The sequence below is a fragment of the Phacochoerus africanus genome, chromosome 3 (assembly GCF_016906955.1).
Source record: "Phacochoerus africanus isolate WHEZ1 chromosome 3, ROS_Pafr_v1, whole genome shotgun sequence".
NCBI lineage: Eukaryota > Metazoa > Chordata > Mammalia > Artiodactyla > Suidae > Phacochoerus > Phacochoerus africanus.
Window position 1 is genome coordinate 58,634,039 of NC_062546.1, and position 14,655 is coordinate 58,648,693.

General features: G+C 38.3%; 1 protein-coding gene across 1 annotated transcript in view; it reads right to left on the reverse strand.

Annotated features, from left to right (window-relative positions):
- Window positions 1-14,647, reverse strand: part of VPS37A (VPS37A subunit of ESCRT-I) — a 38,795-nt gene extending 24,148 nt beyond the window's left edge. The window contains exons 1-2 of the mRNA XM_047771876.1: window positions 14,232-14,647; window positions 1,188-1,262 (exon numbers count right to left, since the gene is read on the reverse strand). Coding sequence (XP_047627832.1) covers window positions 1,188-1,262; window positions 14,232-14,356 — 200 coding nt within the window. The 5' untranslated portion in view covers window positions 14,357-14,647. The remainder of the gene's footprint in view (window positions 1-1,187; window positions 1,263-14,231) is intronic.
- Window positions 14,648-14,655: the final 8 nt, after the last annotated feature.

Genomic DNA, 14,655 nt, shown 5'->3' on the forward strand with positions numbered 1-14,655 from the left:
TCTGCCTATGGCATGTGGACGTTCCTGGGCCAGGAATCAAACCCATGCCACAGCAGATCCTTAACCTGCTGCACCACCAGGGAACTCTTAAGGAGTGAAGTTTTTTTAAAAGTGAGATTTTACTATATATGGAACTTTGTTTTCCAAATTTCTAAAATTCAGACAAATATGTCATTTTAAACTACCTCTCTGTTCCGCTTTTGGCTCAGAAGATTATTTTTTGGCAGCACTGTCCAGAAGAAAACTGGCCTCTCCTACTTAGCTCGAGCTAGGGCAAGAGATGAGAGATACAACTACTTCATTTATACGGTTGAAGATGTTAAACTAGTTTGGTAAAAAAGGCAAGGAATGACCCTTGGAGCTCACCCAAACTGGGTTTCGATCCTGACTATTCTATTCGCTACCCACCTGTCTGTAATTTGCAGGACTGCTGACAAGATTCAAAAAGCTGCCAATTATCAAGGTAACAGAGCATAATGGTTGGCAGTATTATATTCATGCTTTAATTCATCATTCAACTAGGATTTAATAAGGCCTCCTATGTGCAGACAACATACTAGGCAATGAGGAAATGGGAATGAACAAGCATGATTCCTGTGTTCAAGTTAAGTGCCTTTTTACCTCACCCAAACACTCACTCTAGCAGACAGCTACCTGATGCAATCTGAGGTAATTCCATAATTTTTATGCTAAAGACTAGTAATTGCACTTAAAGCTAAATGAGTACTTCAGCAATCACTTTGTCCAACCCTTCCTCTTTATAACTTAGTAATCTTATGATTGCATTTTTAACTTTTTTCTTTAGTATTTTAACTTGTTTCTGATGTAAAGGTGAATACATCTTCTAGTGGTTTTCCATATATGATCCTTTGATTGTCACTATCATTCTTACTTTCAGCTTACCTCCAGCTAAGACTTTAGTGCAAATCAATAAAGGATTATAGTACTAAGGATTATTATTATTACATTTTTTATTAAATTTCCTCTTTTATAGTTTCTTATAGCCATATATATTAAAATGATGGCTTTAAAATATTTTGTTTCACAAAATTGTGTAAGTTTAATAAATTGTAGTTACTGCAAAAGGACATAAGTTCACTTTCAACTTTACTTTTAATAACAGGTAACAAAAATAATAAATTTTTAAAGACCTACTACATGAAAAAATAGGATACAATTCTACTTACATATTAATGTTAATTGTCAAGTTGTTTACGGTGAATGGCAACCTGTATTCCACATCTTTCTGTATTTCAGCTATACTGTAGGAGAAAATTTGAGAAAAAAAATTTACCTAAAGTTAAAAAACTAGTAATGAGAAAAACAAGTATTAAATTTTTTAAAAGTCTGCAAAGACTGTTTTAATCACAGAATCTAGATAGCCACATATAACTTGTATCTTGAGGGGGAAATGATCACAGAAAAGTTTATCAAATAAGCAGGCAATACTATTTTGAGATAATGGGTGGGATGAGAGGGGAATTTAGATGGTGAAGTAAAAAGGCAAAGAAAAACTCTAGACTGATTTATGACCACTTTATCTAATTCATCATTAATAGAGGCAATTGTGAACCCTCTGGTTAAGAGGTCAGCAGGGCATTTGGGCTCTGATTATAGCTCTGCCACTAACCACCTATACAGACAGCTGGGGAAGGCTGGGCCTTAAGGGATTACACTTAGAAATCTGGATGAGACGTCTCCTACAGTCTTATGACAACTGCTGGCTGCTTTTCAAAACCAAATATACTTCTTCTTCCTAAGTAAGAGAAGCCTGATTTTATTCTGAGTAGCAGTGTTCAAGCTTTTCTTGCAGTAAGTTGTTGCTACAGACTTAAGTTCCAGACAATAAAATATAGGGAAGTTGAGTGGAGAAATTTCTAGAAAAGCATCTTAATTTAAAGGGGAACAAAATATAGTATGAGTCCATTTGCCTTTCCTGCCTAGACCTGACAGCTGGACTTTAAAAGCTCCACTGGACCATGAACGTCCCTAAGAATGGAAGCCATACACTAGGGAGAGCTAAGCAAGAGGTAGTAACTTGAGTCCTTGATGATTATGGAATTGTCAAAGTGAATTTCTTGAATCAAGAGTAAAAAAAAATTTTATTTTGTTTAAGTCACTATATTGGGAGTCTGCTACTAGCAGCTAAATGTAACTGCCAACTAATATAAGTTCTTTATTTTAACACTTTACATTCAGAATTTTATTTTATTTTTAATTGCAGGCATGAAAGTATTTCAGTTATAATCTCCCAACCAAATCTTTTGGGGGTTCACTTGGAATTCTAACCAACATTCATAATATCTCTAAAGGGAAAATCATTAAGTAAAATATTAATGAGTTAAGGTTGAGAGGAAGCCTAATATTCCTATACATGAAATCTTTTCAACATGAATACCTTTGAGAGATCTAGCAGTTACATAATTTACTTTTTGTTCTTTTCATTACTTCAATAGTAGCTTTAGAAAACCTCTTATTTTCCTCATTTTTTGGGCTATGGCATTTTATAGTGTTCTGATAAAAACCTAGCCTCTCAAATATGTAAATTTCAGGTAATTTGAAAGGGTCAAAAGTGTTGGGATGGAGTTATGAAGAAACTGTACATGTCTTCTCTGACATCCCATGGAGTGGGATTATGATTAAAGAAATGCTTGAGAAAATACTCAAGAATATAGTCAACATTAGGACTAACACAGTTTGTTTTCTTTTTAGGACTGCAACTGCGGCATATGTAAGTTCCCAGGTTAGGGGTTGAATCGGAGCTGCAACTGCCAGGCAACTGCCAGGCTGCCACGCAGCCAAAGGAATGCAGGATACAAGCTGCATCTGTGCCCTATGCCACAGCTCACAGCAGTGCTAGATCCTTAACCCACTAAGCGAGGCTGGGGATTGAACCCGAGTCCTCATGAATACTAGTTGGTTTCATAACCTGCTGAGCCACAGCAGAAACTCCCAGGACTAATACAATTTTTATGAAGGTTTCTCTTTGGGGATCAGGTTTGGATTAGGATACTGACAGCCTTCTCAGCTGTATGAACACTATATAATCAATAAAATGGCTTAAATTTTTTATCCCTCTACATTATCCTAGGACCCTACAATGTCAATGTTTCAAGAAAACACTGATCACAAAGGCGTCCACCAGTTCAAAGCCAAGTAGAGCATTTTAGTGATTAAGAGCATGATCTCTTAAATTAGGTTCCTGGGTTCAAATACTCTCTCTACCATTTACTTGTGTGATCATGGGGAATTTATTTAGTCTGCTTAAGCCTTATTTTTCAAATGGTAAATGGGGATGTTAAAATACTCATCAACCTAAAAGAGGTGTTAGAATAAGTGAGATAAATAAAGCATGTTAAAGCCCTCTACATAATATAATAATTATTCAACATATGTTAACTTTTTTTTTTTTTCCTTTTGGCCGAGCCCACGGCATTGGCAAGTTCCTGGGTCAGGGAACCAATCCATGCCACAGCAGTGACAAAGATGGATACCTAACCTGATGTGCCAAGAGGGAACTCCATGTTAGCTATTATTAAGTAAGCATGTAAAACATGCATCTAAGTTGGAGCCTGTCTAACTTTGTAGTATTAAAGTTTTAAGTAAGTTTTTCAGACAGTATTTTTATAGAAAACAAAGTGAATTTGATTAAAATAATTTTCACTTAAATCACTGGCTGTAAGTGTTCAATTTATTGTCCCCATAATTGACATTTGGGGACATTTATTAAAATTCTTGACAAGTTTCCTCCACACATAAGGTATCAAAAATAGCTGAAGGTAATACTTATAATATTAATGAGAGCTGAACACATAATCACCAAATTCCAAAACACCAGGTTAATCATGGGAATTGATGGGGTTCAGGACATGCTACCCACAAAGGTGGCACCTTGGTATCTTGAATATTTTAAGCCGAAGGAGTATGAGAAAAAAGCAGAAACAGGAAAGTTACTGACCTCCTTCCTGCCCCTCCCAACACTTCTTCCCTGAAACAGATCATAAAACTTCATTAAGAGGTGCTCTCCCTATCCCAAGAGGAAAGGATCATCCTTATCTCAGAAGGCATAGGGACACCAAGAAAAATTCCAACAAACTAACCTTGCTATGTCATCATTGTCCACTATCCACTCCCCAACCACACACTCCCTGCTGTAGTTTACTACAATTACAAGCATAATTTGCTTTATTCTGCTTCACAGATACTGCCTTTTTACAAATTGGAGGATGCAGCAACCCTGCATAGAGTAAATCTACTGGTGCCATTTTTCCAATAGCATTTGCTAACTTCATGTCTCTGTGTCACACACTGGCAATTCTCACAATATGTCAAACCCTCCCCCAGCAGAAAGACTGCAACTCGCTGAAAGCTCAGATGATGGTTAGCATTTTTTAGCAATAAAATATTTTTTTGTTTGTCTTCTTCTTTAGGGCCACACCCACAGCAATATGGAGGTTCCAAGGCTAGGGGTCCAATTGGAGCTGTAGCTGCCAGCCTATGACAGAGCCACAGCAACGAGGGACCTGAGCCATGTCTGCGACCTACACCACACAGGAACACCGGATCCTTAACCCACTGAGAGAGGCCAGGGATTAAACCTGTGTCCTCATGGATGCTAGTTGGGTTCGTTAACCACTGAGCCACAATGGGATGGGAACTCCGCGATAAAATATTTTTAACTATGATACATACACTGTCTTTTAGACATAATTCTATCGCACACTTAACAGACAACCATATAGGGTAAACATAACCTTCATGTGTACTGAGAAACCAAAAAACTCATGTGACTCTCTTTAATGTGATATCTGCTTTATTGAGGTGGCCTGGAACTGAACCCACGGTATCTCCAAGGTCTGCTCCATACTCCCTAACCCTTCACATTCCTCCACAACTGTCCACTCTTCATCAAACCTAGCATAAAATACCATGTCTGTTTCTTTGAATCTTCATTTCCTTTTGAAGGCCCCCATGTCATGTAACTGATTAAATTTAACTAATTAAATTTGTAGCTTTTTTCTGTTAATATGTCCTTGCCAGTTTCATTTTCAGACCCAGTGAGGGACCCTAAGAGAGTCAAGGAAAACCTTTTCTTCCCTTTAGCTAAGAAACTAGCTAAATTAGACAAAATGGCAGACAGCTGTCTTACTTAATTAAAACAAGAAGTATTCCCTGAACCTTCATCACAAATATAATACCGATTTCCTTTTCTATTAAATAAAAAAAGTTACAAAACTAAGTCATTCTCATGGAAAAAAATTACTTTCCCAAATCAATGTTATTTTAAAATATATTTAAATGGCTGCATAAAGTTGTAGAATATTGTTTAACCTATTCTGTACTATTAGTTATTTAGATTGTTTCCAATTTTTACTACTATAAATTATGCTCTGATAAACATTCTTATAGCCATATCTTTACGCTGACAGGTAGTATTCTTTGGATATAAACACACACATTTTAAAGTAATACTGTAATCACATCACAAGAGAAAATTTAAATGGCCTTCCATTAATAACTTTTATTTGCTATATCTCTGAAGAAGTGAATTACTATAGATTTACCTCAGTGACTCTGAATCTGCTTGGGACAAAAGAAAGCTTAAACAACAGGTAACTTGGAGTTCCCGTCGTGGCGCAGTGGTTGATGAATCCGACTAGGAACCATGAGGTTGCGGGTTCGGTCCCTGCCCTTGCTCAGTGGGTTAAGGATCCGGCGTTGCCGTGAGCTGTGGTGTAGGTTGCAGACGCGGCTCGGATCCCGCGTTGCTGTGGCTCTGGCGTAGGCTAGTGGCTACAGCTCTGATTCAACCCCTAGCCTGGGAACCTCCATATGCCGTGGGAGCGGCCCAAGAAATAGCAAAAAGACAAAACCAAAACAAAACAAAAAAACCCAAAACCAAAACAACAGGTAACTGTCAGAATGTGTGATTAACTAAAATCCTCATTTCCTTGATAGTCTCTAAAACTATAAAGAAACTTGAAATGCAAGACAGGCACTAGTTAGGGCTAAAAGATTCCTTTTGTAGAAAAACCATTTATACCGTAGCTTTGTATTCTGTGTAAACTTAAATTTCATAACTAAGACCAGATTCAACTGAACAGCTACCATATATCCAGCATCTTACAAGGAAATGGAAATACAGAGATGGAAATGTATGGTCTTTGCTCTGCTAGGGCACACAGCACAAAGAGAAAGTCAAGGGACTAAAAAAGATCAATTCAAGATACTAATGTCATGCATTTCCCACAGTGTTCGGTAATTTGAGAAAGGGTTTTAGTTGATCCTTTCCAATAATGGGTTCAGGTGCTTAGATAAAGATGGCAGATGAAGGTTAGGCAATTCCCCTTTCCCATCTAAATCTCCAGGAAATATCAAAACTGGCTTTTAAAAAGCAAATCTATAACAATGTTGGAAAGCTAGTAGTACCATAAACAAGAAACCTTGAGGAATCTTTGAATGATAAAATGATATGGGATTAGATTTAAGAAATAAGGGTTAAAAAAAAGAAAATAAATACAGGAACTAATGACAACCCAAAGTATCAGGCCAATGCAAAGCAGGAGCAGTCTGAAGGTCCTTCAAGCCTTTGAACCAAGTCAATGCAAATCAGAGCATGGAGGGAGGGGCAGGAGCAAATCTCAGGGTAAGATGTGTGGAGAAGGGACAGCAGGAAGGCTGGAGCACTCAGCTGTTGCCCTGCTGGGTCCAACCAGCTCACAGCCATGGTATCTGGCCCTGGGATAACATGGTGAGGCAGCCTCTAAGGTAGCAGTACCTTGGAAAGCTCCCAACTCCCAAGAAGCCTCCATTTTCAAATGACCACGCTCGCTTGCCCCATACCAAGACAAGTCATTCTTTTTCACTCATCACCTGAGCCAGGCTATGACAGACAGTTAAGTATCTACAAACAACCAGGAATCTCAAATACAGAAATGAACACTCAAAAAGGTCTGAAAACAATTAAACCATGCGAGCCATGCACCAAATTCAACAAGCCCAAAACAAATAAGAGTGAAATGAACCAACAGAAGCCTATATCCTCAGAGGAAGAAAAGAAAATAGCACTTGCATTCATATTCAGTCACACGGGCGCACGCGCGCGCGTGCACGCACGCACGCACACACACACACGAGATATGAAAATGAACAATTAAACTGGAAATTTAAAATAACTAAACTTAAATAAGCGGTTTGGTGCTCTGTTCGTTAGATGCCACGTACTATATCCTTCTCTTGGAGAGTACTGATGCACTTTAGCATATTAAAGACTTTTAGAAATTCTAAAAATTTTAAAGTTTTGTTTGTTTTCTGGGAACATGATGGAGGATAATGTGAGAAAAAGAATGTATATACATGTATAATTGGGTCTCTTTGCTGTATAGCAGAAATTGACAGAACACTGTAAATCAACTATAATTAAAACATTTAAAAAAATTTTTAAAATAAAGTTTTGTTTTCTCTGTTTGAAATGGACCAGTTATTTCACGGTATTTTTTGAGTAGTGCTCTACGGAATACACTGGATAATGATAGAGATGTGCAAAGAACTATAGGAACAGAGAAGAAGCATTTAACCTAAAACAAGGATGGGGGTGATGGGGTCTTCTAGCAAAAAAACAACACCTGAGCTACATTAAAAAGTCAAGTAAGAGTTAACCCCAAGAAAGAGAAATAAGGAAATGAAGTGTACAATCTAGACAGAGGAAACACAAACAGAAAAGCTTCAGATATGGGATTTCCCTTGTGGCACATAGGGTTAAGGGTCCAGTGTTGCCACTGCAGTGGCTCGGGTCTGATCCCTAGAACTTCCACAAGCTGAGGGTGTGGGCATCCCCCCAAAAAAGCTTCAGATAGGAAGTAACATCAGGTCTCTATAAGTCTCCATATCCTTTGCTATTAAAGAACACTTAACATTACATTCTGTCTGTCTACACCTTTCCATCAGCCACATCACCTTCTGTGACAACCAGGCATTAAGCTAAGGAGCCTGGACTTTTCTGAGCAAGGGTTAGGAAGCTGCTGAAAGGAATAACATGGTCAAATTCAAATTTTAAAAAGATTACTCTGGTGCCCATGTGGAAGAAAAGAGTAAGGGAACAAGACTTGAGTCAGAGAGAGTAGTTAACAATCCAGTGGTAGCAGGGATGACTAAGTGGATACAGGATGACCAGGTTTTTGGCTTAGGTGAGTGGACAGTAGGGAGAGGTAGGAGAGGAGGGGTAGATGTGGTTGGATTCAACTAGCAAAGGAGAAATGACTACCTGTGTGGTAACATTTTTTTTAAAGCAGGTATGGACTTATACTACCATAGACCACATATGGAAAACTAACTAGAGACGGCACTTAACTATTAAGATTTAGGAAAATTTTTCTTAAATGGTAATATGCTTTATTATGTCATATACTCTGCAATTATAACTTTTAATCACTGGTTATAAATAGGCTATATGATTTAATGTATCAAATTAAAATTCGCTTAATTATGAGATTTGATACACATAATTAAGTGCATAAGAGTTCAAATTTATAGGGTCAAAATAGACATTTTGTAGGTTTCTGTAGCTTTAATAGGCTAATGCATAACAGATTCTTAAAGAATTTTTTATTGTAACAAGTTAAGGTAATTTTCTTCCACAGGGAAGTTTTACTCTCAAATACCTATAAGAGTTAGATAATGCACATAAATGAAGGTATTGCTTGTATATAACAGGGAATGACTGCATACAGGTAAAATGGAGAAGGGCAGCCCAGTAAATACTTCAGCTACGCTTAAGCTCAAAGCAAACACTGCTGTGTGGAAACTATTGCCAGATGTATTTTAAAAGAAAAGTTGGAGGGAGGCAGAGACTATATAGGAAATCTCTGCACCCGCTGCTCAACTTTACTGTGAACCTAAAACTGCTTGAAATAATAAAATACATTTTCTTAAAGTTGGAAGTTTTTTTTTATTTTAATGAAAATATAGATTATATTGAGAACAAATCCATTACAAAATATAACATTGGGCAGGTTAAAACATATACACATATCCTCTCATTACACATTTTTTTTGTGTTAACAAGTTCATATGTGAGTCCACATGAGCTGACAGTAAAAACTACAGGAAGGTTTGGAATCTAGGCTTACTCAGAAAGCCATGAGTGTACAGGAGACAGCCTTATAACTGGGAGCAGGGGGTAAACTTAATGGATAGAGGATAGAAAACTATAGAATAGTAGACTTTTCAAAGAAGTTACAAGATTTTTTTTAAAAAAAGATTTGGGAAATCAGAAAGAATATTTAAGGACTGGCTGCAAAAGAAAATTTCAAAACAATTTTTAAAGACTATGGAGACTGGCAGTATTATATTTAAAATACAAAGTTAATACAACTGGCATGTACAGGGTACTTACTATATGTCAGATAGTATTCTAGTTTCTTTACATGTATTGTCTAAAATCTTGGACAATGAGATCTTACACCTTGTGAAGAAAAATAACTTTCTGGATGGATGTACTTTCTAAATGGAAAGTCAGAAGTAGTCCTGCCAGAGAAAAATGAGCTGTAAGCTTGTGAGGGAATTATAAACAATAAGCTGGCTAGATCCATGTAGGCTAAGAGGCAAAGGTATCAGGCACAGTGACTCTGTGTAGTAAGAATGAATATAATCTGTCATCTATCTGTGAGTCAGATGCTCTAATAACTGTTTACATATATTACTTAAATATCCACAAATATTCCTGATTTTACAGATGGGAACTGGAGCTTAGAGTTCACCTAAGCCAGGCTGTTTTTCCTATGAATTTCTGCTTCTATTTATGTTGCTCAAATTCATTTTGTCTATTATCTCTAAGAGTGCTCACATTGAGGAACCTGAGGAATCAAGAGACTTTCACAGCTGGGCAGGGCAGTAAGAGATCAGGTAGTCAGTCCTCTTACTTCAGTGGTCCTAAGACCTATTAGGGTTCCATGAACATCCAGGGTTGCATCTAGTTTATGATGCATCAGTTATCTCCTGACTTCGGGTTCAGGGCTTTGTTCATTAGGACCATTAGTCATACCAGTGTGAAAAAGAAAAAAGCAATTCTGACAAACATAATTCCCAAATGAGATTTCTTACTGAATGTAAAATAAAATAGCACCAGAATTACTATAATTTTTAACTATTAAAATTATGAAGTGCTTTACTTGAGAGAGTTGATCTCCCCAAGTAAAAGGTAACAAAGAAAGAACACTATTTGTTTAACTTCGAATTTATATAGTTAACTACAGATAATAATTACCATTTACAACACAGCTCCAGGTTGTTGTTTTGAAGCTAAGGAAATAAAATAATAAAGAAGCTAATTAACTGTAAGTATTGTGAGAGAGGAAAACCAGGATTGTTAGGATGGTAACTGTGGAGTTACAATCAGATTTTAGTATTTTCTTTTCTTTTTTTGCTTTTTAGGGCCGCATCAGCGGGATATGGAAGTTCCCAGGCTAGGGGCTGAATTGGAGCTGCAGCTGCTGGCCTACACTACAGCCACAACAACACAGGTTGCATCTTCAACCTACACCATAGGTCAAGGCAATGCCGGATTCCCAACCCACTGAAGGAGACCAGGGATCAAATCTGCATCTTCATGGATACTAGTCGGATTCGTTTCTGCTGTGCCACAATGGGAACTCCAGATTTTAGCATTTTCTGATTGTAGGTGCAGTGCAGGGAGATACTTAACAGCCTCACGTCTGAAGAAACTTTAAATATTGGGATTAGTATTATCTGGGATACTTTCAACTTCAAGTACTTGAAAAACCAGGCCGAAAGTGTCTTCAACAGTGAGGAGTATTTGTATGTATAATACAACTGTGCGAAGTATAATTTTATAGAGCAAGAAGTCCAGAGACAGAAATATTCGAAGTCTGGTTATTGCAGCAACAGAATATTATCAGACTTTTTATCTTTCTACTCTCTCATATTCAGTAATCAGCCTGTCTTCCTTCATGATCCAAGTAGTTCCCAATGTCCCACAAAACACAATATGAAAAACATTGAGTTAATTCCTCTTAGACATCTCTATTACCAAGTAAATGTTTTGGGCAGCTCCCCAGCAGACTTCTTTTCCACTGACCAAGATTATGACAAGTGTCTTGCTTCCACAACTACTCGCAGTGGGAATGAGACCATCACCACTGGTGTAAACAACCATCATTTACCTATGTGGGTTGAAAAAGCATAACCTCCACTACATAAGTAGACCAGGAATCCATATAAAAACAGATGTTCTTCCAAGAGATCAGGAGAAAAGGATTTAGACTGGAAATCAACAGAGTTCCTTAGAGTGAACTTCTTTAGGATGTAGAAGAAACAACAGAATTAGTTCTACTCCCACCCATAAAGTCAGGAATTTTAGTGGTAAATTGAATACTGTGACAACTGCTTCTTAGAATGTGCAATACATTACTTGAGCCTAGTAATCTATATAACTTTTGGTTTCTATTTTTACAGCAGACAAACGTGTTATTATATTTTGGGCAAACACCTTTTTTTGTCATCATTATGACAACTGCCCATTTGCCCTGCCTTACCCATAAGACTGAGATGAGGAAATACAAACTTCAGCTAATTTTTAAGAGAGCCCTGAGGAAGATGGTAAGAATTTCCTAAAGTAACTAAAAAAAAAAAGTTTACATTAATTAGAGAAAGAGAATTAAAGAGACTCCTAAAATGGGATTTTCTGAACTATAGCAAGTTAAAAGAAAATACAAGTTGGGAGGTAGATGAGAGAATGGGGTGGGGAAAGTCTATGAAGGAGGGCACAAAGAAAAAAGTCACCTTTATGGCCAGGAAGGGATTTGGAGAAGGGATAGAGTATGAAACACGAGGGAAGTGGGCAGAGTGCAACAAGATACTCGTATTCATAAATGAGGGAGTTTTGTATTATTCATTAAAATACCATTCAAAACATTCTTTCAGCCTTTGCAGAGTGCACCTTCAGAATAATCAGTCACAATATCTTTTTGTATAGAAATCTTTAAGTTGTATTACTGAATTTGGTTACTCAAGCAACATACTGTCAGATACTGCACAGATACATCATTTTTACCAGCTAGCTTTAAAATTATGCCATAAATTAAAGGGGCAGACTTAACAAGAATAGGTGGATAACATTTTTTTCTGGGATCCTACCATTCTTTGAAAACTGGAAGTACATGACTTACACAATTGTCACTATATATCCAACTATAGTTTATATAAATGTGAAATATTTCAATAAAACAAAACTTCAAATATTTTTACAAAAGGACCAAGTACTTAAAGTTAGCTGTTCACAACATTACAAAATACGTGGATAATGTCACTTGTCTGATTATACGTTCATGATTTCTGGCTCAAAAAATACAAATAAAGTGGATCCTTTCTGCATTTGACTCAGGTATTTACTGATCCTCTTAAGCCAATCCCAGAACTCCTTAGATTAGCAATTCCTGCTTTAGCATCTCACCTTATTTGGGAGGCAAAAATATATATATTAAAAGTAATTAATTCCAAAGGTGTGGTTCTACAAAATATTCCAATAGTAGTGCTAGTATAGTATGCAAACAGTCTTCCAAGGTGACACCTTCTAAGAGACAAACTTTTGTTATGTTTGTTAAAAAGAAGTCACCTTATTTTATAATAAGGAGTCAGCTTATTTTTATTTTATAAAAGTAGCTCTTACAGGTTAGTACAGAACACTATTTAGAATAAGAATGACTTGTAAGAACTCTGGGAACTTAATTTTCCAAAAAGAAAGCTACCATTAAATCAGATACCATACCATTCTTTCCTTCTTAGTACCACAAAATTCCACTTTTCTAAAGTTCTCAACAAGCAGAACACCTGAAGTTCAATCAGTAACAGGCCTCATTTTTGCCAAACTGAATTTGCAGGGATTTTTTTCCTTTAATACATCCAATTTAAAACTATTCTATATTATACCTTGCTTGGGAAAAACCACTGCTCTAACAGCCAGAATGGCCCTTTAGTAGCTCCAACAGAAATTAATCAATTTTGTTATCTCTAAATATATATATTTTAAATGTATGAAAAGTCTATTTTAAAAGGGCCTAAAAGGAGTTCCCGTCATGGCTCAGTGGTTAACGAATCTGACTAGGAACCATGAGGTTGTAGGTTCGATTCCTGGCCTTGCTCAGTGGGTTAACGATCAGGAGCGTTGCTGTGAGCTGTGCCGTAGGTTGCAGACGCGGCTGGGATCCTGTGTTGCTGTGGCTCTGGTGTAGGCCGGCGGCAGCTACAGCTCCAATCCGACCCCTAGCCTGGGAACCTCCATATGCCGCGGGAGCGGCCTAAGAAATGACAAAAAGACAGAAAAATAAAAAGGGCTAAAGATGTTGTCATCTTTACATTAAAATACAGGTTGTTACAAGTAAATGTACTTGCATAATATAAAGAGATCTAATTTTTGAAAGCCACTAGAGGTCACAGGTATTTGCAATAGAAAGAGCTGCAGCACACCAGTTTACAATAAAGATAATTAAAATAATTTAAATTGCAAAATATTTCTAATCTGACCACGCTGAAAACGAAAAACTCATAGGACGCCAATAGTACAAGATGAATATAAAGCAATTCCTGAATGTGAGAGCAAGAATAATGAAGTGAGAAATGTAGAGACTGGTAGTTGCGAGATGAGGAGAGGTTGCTGGAACAGGGTAAATCTATTAGAGACTTGAGGATTGAAAAACTGTCCTCCCAGAGAACTCACTGATGAAAACTTCTGTCTTCCCTTTCTTTCGATGTTAAAAGTTTTGTTTTGTTTTGTTTTTCAAGAATGGTCCACTCTTTGTGAAACTTGTAGATTACTCTTCACAATTCATTTTAGCCAAGTACAAAATTTTAACATTCTGCCAAAGCGGCAATCAGGTGAGCAAAGGGAAAGGTTAATGAGGAAGGCGGGCAAAGCAAGGCATATTGGATACAGACTGTGAAACAGATTAGTCAGCGGCGATGTGTCAGGAGGGATGAGTAAATCAGAATTAGAGAAGCTGAGCAGTGAGTGGGAAGGAGGGAAGGAGGGCCCGGAAGAAAATTCCTGAACGTGGGTCAGGGATGGAAGAACTGGCGCGTGACCCAGGACGAAGGGGGAGGTATGTCAAAGGAGGCCGCTGGCGGGGAGTCGGCCTGAGGAGCTGCGAAAGTGCTTAAGACCAGCCCGCCCTCCCGCCCTACTTTTTCCTTAGGTTGGAGAGGCAGCTACCAGTCACCTGGAGTGTGAGTTCCGGAGGGACTCGATCAGGCGCTGCTTCTGCTGTTGGAGGCTGGTGAGGCCACTGGGGGACCCAGCTGCGGAGGAGGAGGCGCTCTTGGTCAGGGGAAAGAGCCAGCTCATCCTCCACGGGTCCCCGGGCCCGAGGCCCTAGAAGGCTCTGGCCTGTTTCTCCCAGCCGCTCAGCCAGGCGGTTCTCCAGCGACAGAGGAGGAGCGGGCAGGGACGCCCCGGCCCCAGTGCTGGGGACTTGTCTTCTCTAAGCAAGCCCGGGCAGGGGTCCTCGGGGCCTGAGGAGCATGCTCTGACTGCGGGCAGCTGGAGAGAGGGAACTCGGCGCCCGTGACCGGTAGTCCTACCTTCACCTCCCTGACGCCCAACCAGCCAGTTAGGCTGCGTGACTGCCCAGCTCTCCGCCACCC